At 50.3% G+C, this 12724-nt stretch overlaps 1 protein-coding gene across 3 annotated transcripts in view; it reads right to left on the bottom strand.

Annotated features, from left to right (window-relative positions):
* LOC140385621 (NEDD4-like E3 ubiquitin-protein ligase WWP1) overlaps positions 1-12724 on the bottom strand; it is a 300217-nt gene that overhangs the window by 64792 nt on the left and 222701 nt on the right. For all 3 annotated transcript variants that reach the window (XM_072467951.1, XM_072467952.1, XM_072467953.1), the window contains one exon: positions 1493-1652. In XM_072467951.1, the coding sequence (XP_072324052.1) occupies positions 1493-1652 (160 nt within the window). The remainder of the gene's footprint in view (positions 1-1492; positions 1653-12724) is intronic.

Below are 12724 nucleotides of genomic sequence, written 5' to 3'. Positions count from 1 at the left end.
GTGAGGGGTGACTTGACTGAAGTATACAAGATCCTGAATAGTCTTGACTGGGTGGGCGTTGAAAGGATGTTTCCTCTTGTGGGTTGAGTTCAGAACTAGGGGGCACAGATTTAAAATTATGGGTCAAACTTATAAAACAAAGATGAGAATTTTTCTCAGATGATTATGGACTTTGGAATTCTCTGCCTGAGAAAGTGGTGGTAACGGGGTTATTAAATATTTACGGCGTAGATAGATAGATTCTTGTTAGGCCAGGGAATCTAAGGTTTTTGGTGGTAGATGGGACTGTGGGAACTTGAAACACAAACATATCAGCCATGATAATATTGAATGGCAGCGCAAGGTCAATGGACCGAATTGCCTACCTCTACTCCTATTTTGTATGTTTGTAGCTTCTACCCATGATGCAGCAACAAGATCTAGCCCCTGACGATAGTGTCCTCTACCACATTCCTTTTCACTCACCCCCCCTTTCTGTAACATGGTACGTGGTGAGAGTGTTCATCCATCCTGCCGACATTTTCCTTATCTACAAAGGCAGCAAGAACTATATAAATTAAAGTTTATGCATTTCATCAACTTAGTTTATATTTCTTAGCCTTTAGCAAGTTTTGTTTAAATTAGAGGTAGGTAAAACAAAATATTTACCTCAACACCCCTCCCACTGGCTAATTTCATAAAAGCATTGTTGAATGTTATCTCTCTGGTTATCTCTCTGTCCTCTTAAAACACCTACTTGGCAAAGCGGAGAAAATAACTAGTGTGTCCATTTAATGAGGTGTTATAGGTCATAGAATTTACAGTGCATATGTTTTATATTCAACTCCCTACGTAAGCTGTTGCGCAGGTATCCTACTATCATGCATTTGCCAATATTCCTGAAACTAACCACTAGATGGCGGACAAAACTGTTGCTTCTAGAATAGGCCTTCAGACTTTGGAAAACAATTCTCACCTCTGTTCATAAACTTTTTTTTGCAGACAGCCAATTTGAGATTATAAACTCACTGGCGAGTAGCAGAGCAGCGCAGTGGTTGGCACTGCCTCACCCCCGCAACCCAAAGATGTACAGGATAGGTGAATTGGCCACACTAAATTGCCCCTTCATTGGAAAAACATAATTGGGTACTCTGATTTTTTAAAAAGATAAACTCACTGACTAGGGTATCACATTTTATCAGTGCGTTAATATTTCAATTTGTCAAATTAAAGGGGCTAATGTATACAAAATTATGCGGTGTGAATTATAACATTTGAACAGCATCTCATTTTAGATTTATTCCCAATACCCGTACCAGTCTCCCCGAACAGGCGCCGGAATGTGGCGACGAGGGGCTTTTCACAGTAACTTCATGTGACAATCAGCGATTTTCATTTCGTTTCATTTCAATACAAAAAGAAAGCACCAAAGGATCTGAAGCTAGTCCATTACCCATAAATCCTTTTGAATTTTCAACTTAACATTTAACCAATTAAGGAATTACCTACTCACCATTGCAATAAATCGTCCAATGAAACAAAAATATGAAAGGTGATCTGGATTTATCGTAGATGCTGGATTTATCTGCAAACAATAATTGCTCTTGCCAGCATATTCAAAAAGACAGTACATTGGGTTTAACACCTCGTGGGATAACAGGAAGAACCATTCTCTGTGTGAAGAAAATTAAACAAAACTTTTAAAATGCACTATCCATAACTTGCTCATTTTTAAAAATGAGGTTCCTTCTTTATTACTCAAATGGAATCTCCCACTTTACAAGGTTGGAGGCTGATATATTGAGCAATTGTCATGTTGCAAGAACAATAGCTGTTGAAAACAAAGTGCTAGAAATTCTCATCAGGTCTGGAAGCATTTGCGGAGAAGGAAACCGAGTTAACAGAGTCAATGTTCCTTCACCAGATTCTGGGTTCTGATGAATGGTGGCCAACCTGAATTGTTAACTGTTTCTCTGTTCCAGATGTTCTAGTTGTGTTGACCAGTTCCAGCATTTTCTGATTTTATTTCAGATTTCCAGCAACAGGATTTTGCTTTTGTAATAACAACCTATTTCCTCTTTTAAACATAATTGGCAAACTTTTTAAATTAAAGCTGCAACATTAACAAAACTCAAAGCATTCAAAATAAATAATTTTCATGGGACTTCCGGTGGCGTCTGCGTTCAGAAGAAGCTCCCGCGGCAGTTCCGGGTGCGGCGATGACCAGCTGAGTCGCACGTTTCGGCAGCTCCCTGTGAAACGGACTTTTGGGCTCTTGATAGGAGCCCCAACGGCAATTTTAACAGCTGAAAACACCGTGCGGTAAACCAGAAGGGTGTTCCCCCTGGACACGGATGGAAAAAGGAGAGGAAAGTGGCCGGATTGCAGCGGATCCTTTGGAACAACGGCAAGGAAGGCAAGCAGAAACCAAGATGGCGTCGGAAGGTGGCAGTTTCATATGGGGCCCTGAACAACAAGAGTTTTTGAAACGCTGCGTGGAGGAGATAAAAAAGGAAATGAAGAAAGAGTTGTTGGCCCCGATATTACAGGCGATTGAAGGGCTGAAAGAGGAACAAAAGACCCAGGAGCAGGAGCTTCGGGTCGTGAAGGCGAAAGCAGCAGAGAATGAAAACGATATACAGGGCCTGGTGGTGAAGTCGGAGATACAGGAGGCACACCAGAAACGGTCTGTGGAGAGGTTGGAGGCACTGGAAAATAACGCAAGGAGGAACAACTTGAGGATTCTTGGCCTTCCTGAAGGTGTGGAGGGGGCGGACGTCGGGGCATATGTGAGCACGATGCTGCACTCGTTAATGGGAGTGGAGGCCCCGACGGGTCCGTTGGAGGTGGAGGGAGCATACCGAGTTATGGTGCGAGGATCGAGAGCAGGAGAAGCTCCCAGAGCCATAGTGGTGAGATTTCTCCGTTTTAAGGATAGAGAAATGGTCCTTAGATGGGCGAAGAAAACTCGGTGTAGTAAATGGGAGAACGCGGTGATCCGCGTCTATCAAGATTGGAGTGCGGAGGTGGCGAGAAGGAGGGCGAGCTTTAATCGGGCCAAAGCGGTACTTCACAAAAAAAAGATAAAGTTTGGAATGCTGCAACCGGCAAGACTGTGGGTCACATATCAAGGGAGGCACCACTACTTTGAGACGGCGGATGAAGTGTGGACTTTTATTGTAGAAGAAAAATTGGAATGATTGGACTACGAAAATGAACGTTTGGACAAAGTGGTGGGACGAGTGGGGGGGGGGGGGGGGGGGGGCGAAGAGGGATTGTATGATTAATCCTGCGGTATGGTAACTTTTCTTTCTCCCACAGGTGGTGATGGGGGGAGGTGGGGAGGGAGAGGAGATAGGGCGTTGGCCATGGGAGGCGGGGCCGAGGGAGAGGCGCGGGCTTGGTTCCCGCGCTATGATAATTATGGCGGGAATAGAGAAGCAGGAAGGAGGGGGCGCCGCACGGGGCGAGCCGTGATCACGGGGGGAAGCCGAGGTCAGCCAGAGTTTGCTGACTTCTGGGAGCAACATGGGGGGAGTAATTACGCTAGCGGGGGGTCTAGCGGGGGGGGGGGGGGAATTACTGGGTTGCTGCTGCTGGGGAAAGGGGGGAGTGGGTACGGGAAAGGATGGGCGGGGGGGCACCGTCTGGGAGAAATACAGCTGCGTGGGAACTGGGCGAGAAGCTGGAAAAAGATGATGGCTAACCGGCAAGGGGGGGGGGGGGGGGGGGGGGGGGGGTGGGAAGCCCCCCAACTCGGCTGATCACGTGGAACGTGAGGGGGCTTAACGGGCCGATAAAGAGGGCACGAGTACTCGCACACCTTAAGAAACTTAAAGCAGATGTGGCCATGTTACAGGAAACGCACCTGAAACTGATAGATCAGGTTAGGTTGCGCAAAGGATGGGTAGGGCAGGTGTTCCATTCGGGGCTGGATGCGAAAAACAGGGGGGTGGCTATATTAGTGGGGAAGCGGGTAATGTTCGAGGCAAAGACTATAGTGGCGGATAACGGGGGCAGATACGTGATGGTGAGTGGCAAATTACAGGGAGAGATGGTGGTGTTGGTAAACGTGTATGCCCCGAATTGGGACGATGCCAATTTTATGAGGCGAATGCTAGGACCCATCCCAGACCTAGAGACCGGAAAGCTGATAATGGGGGGAGACTTTAACACGGTGTTGGAACCAAGGCTGGATAGGTCGAAGTCCAGGACTGGTAGGAGGCCGGCAGCAGCCAAGGTGCTTAAGGATTTTATGGAGCAGATGGGAGGGGTGGACCCGTGGAGATTCAGTAGGGAGATTCAGTAAGGAGTTCTCGTTTTTCTCCTATGTCCATAAAGTCTATTCACGCATAGACTTTTTTGTGTTGGGTAGGGCATTGATCCCGAGGGTGAGGGGAACGGAATATACGGCTATAGCCATTTCGGATCATGCCCCACACTGGGTAGACTTGGAGATAGGGGAGGAAACAAGAGGGCATCCACCCTGGAGAATGGACATGGGACTAATGGCGGATGAGGGGGTGTGCTTAAGGGTGAGGGGATGCATTGAAAAGTACTTGGAACTCAATGACAATGGGGAGGTTCAGGTGGGAGTGGTCTGGGAGGCGTTGAAGGCGGTGGTTAGGGGGGAGCTGATATCAATAAGGACACATAAAGGGAAGCAGGAGAGTAAGGAACGGGAGCGGTTGTTGCAAGAACTTTTGAGGGTGGACAGACAGTATGCGGAAGCACCGGAGGAGGGACTGTATAGGGAAAGGCAAAGGCTGCATGTGGAATTTGACTTGCTGACCACAGGCACTGCAGAGGCACAATGGAGGAAGGCGCAGGGTGTACAGTATGAATATGGAGAGAAGGCAAGCAGATTGCTGGCACACCAATTGAGGAAAAGGGGAGCAGCGAGGGAAATAGGGGGGGTGAGAGACGAAGATGGAGAGACGGAGCGGGGAGCGGAGAGAGTGAATGAAGTGTTTAAGACATTTTATAAAAAATTGTATGAAGCTCAACCCCCGGATGGGAGGGAGAGAATGATGGAGTTTTTGGATCGGCTGGAAATTCCCAAGGTGGAAGAGCAGGAAAGGATGGGATTGGGAGCACAGATCACAGTAGAAGAAGTGGTGAAAGGAATTAGGAACATGCAGACGGGAAAGGCCCCGGGACCGGACGGATTCCCAGTTGAATTTTACAGAAAATATTTGGACTTGCTCGCCCCGCTACTGACGAGGACCTTTAACGAGGCAAAGGAAAGGGGACAACTGCCCCCGACTATGTCAGAAGCAACGATATCGCTTCTTTTAAAGAAGGAAAAGGATCCGCTACAATGCGGGTCCTACAGACCAATCTCCCTCCTCAATGTAGATGCCAAGGTCTTGGCCAAGGTAATGGCAATGAGAATAGAGGAATGTGTCCCGGGGGTGGTTCATGAGGACCAAACTGGGTTTGTGAAGGGGAGACAGCTGAACACGAACATACGGAGGTTGTTAGGGGTAATGATGATGGCCCCACCAGAGGGTGAAACGGAGATAGTAGTGGCGATGGATGCCGAGAAAGCATTTGATAGAGTGGAGTGGGATTATCTGTGGGAGGTGTTGAGGAGATTTGGGTTCGGAGAGGGGTATGTTAGATGGGTGCAGCTGTTGTATAGGGCCCCAGTGGCGAGTGTGGTCACGAATGGACGGGGATCGGCATATTTTCGGCTCCATAGAGGGACAAGGCAGGGATGTCCTCTGTCCCCATTACTGTTTGCACTGGCGATTGAGCCCCTGGGGATAGCGCTGAGAGGTTCCAAGGGATGGAGGGGAACACTTAGGGGAGGAGAAGAACACCGGGTATCTTTATATGCGGATGATCTGCTACTATATGTGGCGGATCCAGCGGAGGGGATGCCAGAAATAATGCGGATACTTGGGGAGTTTGGGGATTTTTCAGGGTATAAATTGAACATGGGGAAGAGTGAGCTGTTTGTGGTGCATCCAGGGGAGCAGAGTAGAGAAATAGAAGACCTACCGTTGAGGAAGGTAACAAGAGACTTTCGTTACCTGGGGATCCAGATAGCTAAGAATTGGGGCACATTGCACAGGCTAAATTTGACGCGGTTGGTGGAACAGATGGAGGAAGATTTCAAGAGATGGGATATGGTAGCATTGTCAATGGCAGGGAGGGTGCAGGCAGTTAAGATGGTGGTCCTCCCGAGATTCCTCTTTGTGTTTCAGTGTCTCCCGGTGGTGATCACGAAGGCTTTTTTCAAAAGGATAGAAAAGAGTATCATGGGTTTTGTTTGGGCTGGGAAGACTCCGAGAGTGAGGAAGGGATTCTTACAGCGTAGTAGGGATAGGGGGGGGCTGGCACTACCGAGCCTAAGTGAGTATTATTGGGCCGCTAATATTTCAATGGTGAGTAAGTGGATGGGAGAGGAGGAAGGAGCGGCGTGGAAGAGATTAGAGAGGGCGTCCTGTAGGGGGACCAGCCTGCAGGCTATGGTGACAGCCCCATTGCCGTTCTCACCAAGGAACTATACCACGAGTCCGGTGGTGGTAGCTACACTGAAGATTTGGGGACAGTGGAGACGACATAGGGGAAAGACCGGAGCACTGGGGGGGTCCCCGATAAGAAACAACCATAGGTTTGCCCCGGGGGGAATGGATGGGGGATATGGAATGTGGCAAAGAGCAGGTATAACGCAATTGAAAGATCTATTTGTGGATGGGAAGTTTGCGAGTCTGGGAGCGCTGACCGAGAAATATGGGTTGCCCCAAGGGAATGCATTCAGGTACATGCAATTGAGGGCTTTTGCGAGGCAACAGGTGAGGGAATTCCCGCAGCTCCCGACACAAGAGGTGCAGGACAGAGTCATCTCAAAGAAATGGGTGGGGGACGGTAAGGTGTCGGATATATATAGGGAAATGAGAGACGAAGGGGAGACTATGATGGACGAACTAAAAGGGAAATGGGAAGAAGAGCTAGGGGAGGAGATTGAGGTGGGGATGTGGGCAGATGCCCTAAACAGGGTAAACTCGTCGTCCTCGTGCGCCAGGCTAAGCCTGATTCAGTTTAAGGTATTACACAGGGCACATATGACTGGAACACGGCTCAGTAAATTTTTTGGGGTGGAGGATAGGTGTGCGAGGTGCTCGAGAAGCCCAGCGAATCATACCCATATGTTTTGGTCATGCCCGGCACTACAGGGGTTTTGGATGGGGGTGACAAAGGTGCTTTCGAAAGTAGTAGGAGTCCGGGTCGAACCAAGCTGGGGGTTGGCTATATTTGGGGTTGCACAAGAGCCGGGAGTGCAGGAGGCGAAAGAGGCCGATGTTTTGGCCTTTGCGTCCCTAGTAGCCCGGCGCAGAATATTGCTAATGTGGAAAGAAGCCAAGCCCCCGGGGGTGGAGACCTGGATAAATGATATGGCGGGGTTCATAAAGTTAGAGCGGATTAAGTTCGTCCTAAGGGGGTCGGCTCAAGGGTTTACTAGGCGGTGGCAACCGTTCGTCGAATATCTTGCGGAAAGATAGATAGGGGAGAACAAAGAAGGCAGCAGCAGCGGCCCAGGACTTGGGGGGGGGGGGGGGGGGGGGGGGGGGGAGGGATGGGGGTGGTGGTGTGTGGCCTGAGACAAGGCAGTTGCCAATTAGGGCTAGTTTTTATTTTTTGTTATTTAATATTTATTTATTTGTTGTTGTTTTTGTTTAAATTTAAAAAGGTCATTATTATCTGTATTGTTACAATGTTGTGTAAAGGATGCACAATGTACTGTGTTGGTTGACCAAAAATTTTCAATAAAATATTATTTAAAAAAAAAAAAGAAGCTCCCGCCGGTCCGCGATATCGCGGTCTTTTTCGGGGGGTTCCCCGCAAATTGTTTGGAAAAAATCAACCTCTCCGGGGTCGGCCCTGCCTCCCTCGCCCTGTGATAGCATCAAAGCTCCGTTTCACGGAGCCGGACGGAGGATTAAAAGGGTGGGAGGGGAGAGACAGATCCCGGTGGGTTCAGCGAGACGGCTGCACGTGGAGGAGGAGCAGGGATCGCAACTTGTTCCCCAAAGAGCACCCTGAAAGCCGAAGGGCTCAAAAAGCACGGAGAGGAAAAGGGAAAAAAAAAATTATTTTTCTCTCTCTCCTGAAAACCTGAAGGAAGCAGCGGCGGCGGAGCCAAGCGGAGGCCAAGGCTGCAGGCCCGAAGCCAGGGCGCGATGTAGGTGAGATGTCTCACATCGGATAGCTCCTGCCTAGAATGTGGTAAGAAGACTGAAGCCCGGTCCCAGGGAAATTCTGGAGGTATACAAAAAAAAAGAGAAGAGAAAGAAGTTTTAAAGAAATTTGAGATTGAATAAGGGAGGAAGAGTGAGAAAAAGGAAAAATAATAAGTCGTTAAAGGATGCGAAAAGCAGCGTTGAGGAAGGGAGGAAACGCGGGCTCGCCGTTGAATGAGAAGACGAGCAAAAGTGCTGACAAGATGGCGGGGCCGGACCGCATGGTAGGGCCGCACTACTTATGGTGGAGAAGATGACTGAGGTGATGACGGTGGAGCTGGAGAAGTAGTTTGCGAGGCACATGGAGGCTCTGAGGAAGGAGATGGCGGTCACATTGAAGTCATTGATGGAGGAGGCAACCACCCCGGTGAGAATAGCTGTGGCAAAGACATCGGCCGAGGTGAGAGAGCTGGGCGAGAAGATGAAGGAAGTGGAGGAGGCCGGGTCGCAGCACAGCGACCAGCTCACCTCGATGGGGGACGAGCTGCGGAGGGCGGTGGAGGTCAACAGAGGGCTCCGAGCAAAGCTTGAGGACTTGGAGAACCGCTTGAGGCTGCACAATCTAAGAATTGTGGGCTTGCCCAAAGGGATAGTGGGTCCAAGGGCAACAGAGTACTTCGCTAAGAAGTTGGCGGAGCTGATGGGGGAGGGTGAGAACCCCTCTCGGTACGAACTGGACCGAGCTCATCGGTCGTTAAGGCCGAAGCCCAAAGTGAATGAGCCGCCAAGGGCAGTAATTATCTGCTTCAATAAGTACTGCATGAAGGAGAAGGTGTTAAGCTGGGCGAAGCAGAAGCGCGAGGTGCAATGGGATGGTGCTGGAGTTCGGATCTACCAGGACTTGACGTGGAGTTGGCAAAAAGACGAGCGGCGTTCGGGCGAGTGAAGGCGGCACTGTACAAGAAATGGTGCGATTTGGTATGGTATACCCGGCGAAGCTGAGGGTGACGTATGGTGCCAAAGACTTTTATTTCGAGACAGCGGAGACGGCTGAGATGTTCGTGAGGGCAGAAGGCTTGGGACAGACATGAGGAGCGGAGCTGGACGAGAGACTGTGGACTGTGATTGGGGAGCTGGAAAATGTATAAATGCTATAACTTTCTTTTTACTGACGTGTATTGTAATTTACTTCTCTTAACATTGTTACAGAGTTCAAGTTATTAGCTGGGTTGATTGGCATTCTGTGTTGCGACAGTTATATCTTAGTTTAGTGAATTGTATGGGTTGGATTGTTGGATTTGTTTTTTCTTTCTCTGGGACTGGGTGGGAGGGGACGGTATAGCGTGGCAGGGAGAGCCACCCACGCTAGCTAACTAAAGTCGGCTAGTGAATGGAGGTGAGTTGAGAGGAGGGCTGCGGACATTGAGCCTGGTTGGCAGGTTTCGATGGGCCTACAAGGTGAGTCGGGGGGGGGGGATTGATGCTGGGAGATGTTTTTTCGAGAGGAAGTGTAGGGTTGTTTTTGGGGGGGGGGGGGGGGGGGGGGGGGGGGGTTTGATGTTAATAATGGATGCGGGGGGTGGGGGGGGGGGGCAGGCTCATTTGGCAGGGCCCGGTAGTATGATGATGGTGGATAAGAAGGGTGGGGGGGGGGGGGGGGGGGGGGGGGGGGAGAGACCCCCAGTTAGGATAGTCACGTGGAACGTGAGGGGGTTAGGAGGTCCGGTCAAGAGGTCACGGGTGCTTGCGCATCTTAAAAGTTTGAAAGCCGATGTAGCAATGCTGCAGGAGACTCACTTGAGGGTGAAGGACCAGGTGAGACTTAAAAAGGGCTGGGTTAGTCAGGTGTTTCACTCTCGACTTGACGGAAGGGCTCAAGGGGTAGTGGTAATGGTCAGCAAAAGAGTACACTTCCAGATGGAGGCGGTGGTGGCAGATCAGGGGGTAGATATGTGATGTGATGGGGGCGCTGGTAAGGACGTTAGTGGCGGCCTCAATTGGGGCGATGTGGGATTCGCAAAGGTGGTGTTTGGAGCCAACCCCGACTTGGACACACACAAACTGATAGTGGGGGGGGGGGGGGGGGACTGGAACTTGATGCAGGAGCTAAGGTTGGACAGGTCATGGCCGCGTTCGCTGGTCCCATCGGGGGGGGGGGGGGGGGGGGGGGGGGGGGGGGGGGGCGAAGACGTTGGCTGGGCTAATGGTGGAAATGGGGGGGTACCCTTGGAGGTTTCTGCACCCGAGGGAGCGGGAGTACTCGTTTTTCTCAGCAGTCCATAAGGTATACTCGCGGATCGGCTTTGTCGTGGTGGGGAAGGCTTTGTTAGCTGAGGTTAAGGGGTCGAAATACTTGGCAATTGCAGTGTCAGATCATGCTCCGCATTGGGTGGATATGGTGCTGGAGAAGGGGGTAGCGCAGAGGCCGGGGTGGAAATTAGATGTGCGACTTTTGGGGGACCAAGTATTCTGTGACAAAATTGAAACGGTAATTAAGGAATATGTAGGTTTCAACTGTACGGGTGAGGTGTCGAAGGCGGTTGTTTGGGAGGCTCTAAAGGCTGTGGTGAGGTGATCTCGTTTAAGGCCAGGGTTGACAAAGGGAAGAGGTTGGAGCGGCAGAGGGTAATAGGTGAGATGTTGGAGGTTGATAGGAGTTATGCAGAAGATGGGGACCGAGCAAAGCTGGAAAAGAGGAAGGAACTACAGGTGAGCTTTGATCGACTATCTACCAGGAAGGCGGTGCGCCAACTGAAACGAGCAAGGGGTGCAGTTTAAGAATATGGAGATAAGGCGTCTGTTCGCAGGTCAACTCCGGAGCGAAGCAGCGGCAAGGGAAATTGTGCAGGTGAGGGATAGGGCAGGGAAGTTGGTGGTGGCGCTGGATCTGATTAACATGGTTTTAGAGGCATTTTATGAGAGGTTGTCAGGGCCACCTGGGGGAGATCGTGAGATGCAGGAATTTCTAGATGGGTTGGAGTACCCGAGGTTAGGGGAGGGGGACAGGGCTACATTAGAGCGATAGTGGAGCAGGAGATAAAGGATGCGATTGGGAGCATGCAGTCGGGAAAGGTGGCAGGGCCGGATAGGTTTCTGGTGGAATAATTTAAAAACTCAAGGGCAAGCTGGTGCGCCTGATGGTGGGGATATTTGAAGAGGCGATAGGGAAGGGGGTGTTGCCAGAAACTTTGGGGCAGGCTTCAATCACCCTGTTGCTCAACAAAGATAAGGATCCGATGGAGTGTGGGTCGCATATGCCCATATCACTTCTGAATGTGGTCGCAAAAGTATTGGCGAAGGTACTGGCGGGTAAGCTGGAGGAGTGCCTCCCGAAGGTGATAGGTGAAGATCAGACAGGGCTCGTGAAAGGGAGGCAGCTCTTTTCAAACGTTAGAAGGGTATTGAACGTCGTTATGACACCGGCAGAGGGGAAGGAAACGGAGGTGGTTGTGGCATTGGACCCTGAGAAGGCGTTCGACCGGGTAGAATGGGGGTACTTGATGGCAGTTCTGGAGCGGTTTGGGATTGGACCAAGATTTGTGAACTGGGTAAAGCTACTATATAAGGAGCTGAGGGCGAGTGTCTGCACAAACAACATCAGCTCGAGATACTTTTCTCTCCACTGTGGGACTAGGCAGGGATGTCCTCTGTCCCCCTTGCTGTTTGCACTTGCGATTGAGCCGTTGGACATCGCATTAAGAAGTTCGGGGGTATGGAAAGGATTGAAAGCACTAGCAACAGCGTCGCTCCCAATAGCCCCGGAGAGGTACTCAGGGAGTCTGGTAATAATAGCTTCATTGAGAATTTAGAGGCAGTTTCGCCAACACTTAGGGTTCGGGGCAGGGTCAAGGGAAATGCAGATTCAGGGGAACCACGGCTTTGAGTCAGGGAGGTGGGATGGAAATTTTCGGAAATGGGAGGAGAATGGGAGGATAAGACACTGAAAGATTTGTTTCTTAGGGGTTGGTTTGGAGGATTGAAGGAGCTGGAAGCGAAGTATGGGCTGGAGCAGGGGGAAATGTTTAGATACATGCAGGTTCGAGATTTTGCCAGAAAGGAGATACAGAACTTCCCGGAGGAGCCGGCCTCCACATTGCTGGAGGAGGGGCTGACGACAGGGGGACTGGAGAAGGGGGTAGTGTCAGCGGTCTACAGAGCTATTTTGGAAGAGGAGAAGGCACCACTGGAAGGGATCAAAGCAAAGTGGGAAGAAGAGTTGGGAGAGGAAATGAGGAGGGGTTCTGGTGTGAGGTGCTCTGGAGAGTGAATGCCTCCACCTCGTGCGCGAGGTTGGGGCTGATACCGCTGAAGGTGGTATACAGAGCACACCTCACGAGGGCGAGGATGAGCCGATTCTTTGAAGGAGTAGAAGATGTGTATGAATGTTGCTTTTCTTGTTTTACTTAAATTGCCTGGCCATGGGTCCAGGGAGCACAATTAAATTTGCAGACAATACAAAACTTGACACATAATAAATAGCAAGCATGATAGCAGACATCAGGATACCAGGCTTTGTAAATAGGGGATCGAATACAAAAGCAAAGACCTCGTGCTGA

This window comes from Scyliorhinus torazame, chromosome 11 (assembly GCF_047496885.1).
Source record: "Scyliorhinus torazame isolate Kashiwa2021f chromosome 11, sScyTor2.1, whole genome shotgun sequence".
Lineage (NCBI taxonomy): Eukaryota > Metazoa > Chordata > Chondrichthyes > Carcharhiniformes > Scyliorhinidae > Scyliorhinus > Scyliorhinus torazame.
This window is presented reverse-complemented; position numbering and strand designations above follow the sequence as displayed.